Below are 1,769 nucleotides of genomic sequence, written 5' to 3' on the forward strand. Positions count from 1 at the left end.
GAAGGACGATGCATTTAAATTTAGCAGCCAAATATGAAAATTGTATAAATAAACAAAGAAAAGAATTTAATGGATGGCAAATGAGACAAGTGGGATAATGATTTCTAGATTTGCCAAAGATCTCCCGGATCTCTGCTTTTAGTCTTTTTGCTTCTTTAAACCAGATTTTGCCCCCCACCCCAACCACCCTATAAATGCCATTTTCTCTCATCAACCACTCTCATCAAACCGCCATTTTCCATTTCCATTTCCATGTCAAGTCTCCTGTCCTTCTAGATTCTACAAATCTTTCTCTTTTCTATCCAATTTTTCATTATTCATTTTGCCAAATGGAGACGACGACCCTCTGTTGCGATCCGACCAACTCCTCCGACTGTAAGGAGTTGCATGTCCTCGCCGTTGATGATAGCAACATCGACCGGAAAGTCATCCAGAAGCTTCTCCAGATCTCTTCCTTTAAAGGTACGATAATGATTACAATCTCGACCTGAATTTTGAGTTTCTCACATTCGGTTGACTAGATTATTATGGTGGTTTTGCAGTTACAGTTGTCGAAAGCGGAACCAGAGCTTTACAGTATCTAGGGTTAGACGAAGACAAGAACTCGACTCGATTCGATGTGAGCCCTTGCGACTTTTAAATCGAAATTTAGTTGACATGTTGATTTTTATCAGTGAATAATTTCATTCCAAGTAAAAGCAAAATATATTCTGTAGAAACGAATCTGATTCGTTTTGATTGCCAGGATCTGAAGGTGAATTTGATAATGACAGATTATTCCATGCCTGGAATGACAGGTTTTGAACTGCTTAAAAAAATCAAGGTTTGTGTTCAAACTTTTAATTTATCATTTCATTCGATCTTTTTTCTCTGTTCACCAAATAAACGAATTTAGCTCTTCATGTTCATCCAGAATTCTTCAACACTGAGAGAGATACCAGTAGTGATTATGTCATCTGAGAACAGTGTAACACGCATCGATCGGTATGATTTCACATTTTCTCACTCCCTTTAATCAATCAATTCTTTTGCTCATGAACATCTTCATAAATCGAGTCTTAATCTGTACAGATGTTTAGAGGAAGGAGCTGAGGACTACTTACTAAAACCAGTGAAGCTTTCCGATGTTAGACGTCTGAAAGACGCTATTCTGAAATCTGGAGCCCCGGAAATTGACCCGATTCAAACAAAAAAGAGGAAATACAGACTCGATCAATCATCAAAACTGCCAACCTCCATTGATTGCCATGATTTAACTTCATCTCCACCAGATTCGCCTCAACAATCGGTAGCAAAACGAGCTAGATTGTAGAACAGAACAAAGGCATTGAACACATTCTTTTTGTTAATACTTCAATCTTAACGAACGAAAACCCCCTTTTTGTTAGGAAACTACATTTGAAGCACACTTATAAACTCAGGAAACATTGACTGGAAAATCGTTGTTTTTTACAATTGATCTAAAAATCATGAAATTTTTTTGTTTATCTTTTTGCAACATTTGGTTTGTTTATTGAAATTATACCATTTGGATTTAAAAAAATAAAAGAATTAGTTGAAGATAGTTAAGAGTCTATAATATTTAATAATTTCTATAATGTTAATAAAGATAAATATCGGGTGCGTATTTCTGACATTTTTTTAATTACGTTTGTAAAACAGTTGAAATGATGCTATATTCGTACTTTAAACGATGACTTTTAACAGTTAAACATGATCTTTTAGATTTGCATCTTTAATTCTAAAAAGCAAAGGCCTAAAAGAAAATG

At 35.0% G+C, this 1,769-nt stretch overlaps 1 protein-coding gene across 1 annotated transcript; it reads left to right on the forward strand.

The window, feature by feature from the left end:
- The first annotated feature begins 205 nt into the window (after positions 1-205).
- On the forward strand, positions 206-1,487 carry RR5 (response regulator 5). Its single transcript, XM_079000163.1, has 5 exons — positions 206-462; positions 543-619; positions 746-823; positions 914-984; positions 1,072-1,487. The coding sequence occupies exons 1-5, from the start codon at positions 330-332 to the stop codon at positions 1,310-1,312; spliced, it is 600 nt and encodes a 199-aa protein (XP_078856289.1). The 5' UTR covers positions 206-329; the 3' UTR covers positions 1,313-1,487.
- The last annotated feature ends 282 nt before the right edge of the window (positions 1,488-1,769 follow it).

The sequence above is a fragment of the Lactuca serriola genome, chromosome 5, assembly GCF_051521515.1.
Source record: "Lactuca serriola cultivar US96UC23 chromosome 5, Lser_US96UC23_V15, whole genome shotgun sequence".
NCBI lineage: Eukaryota > Viridiplantae > Streptophyta > Magnoliopsida > Asterales > Asteraceae > Lactuca > Lactuca serriola.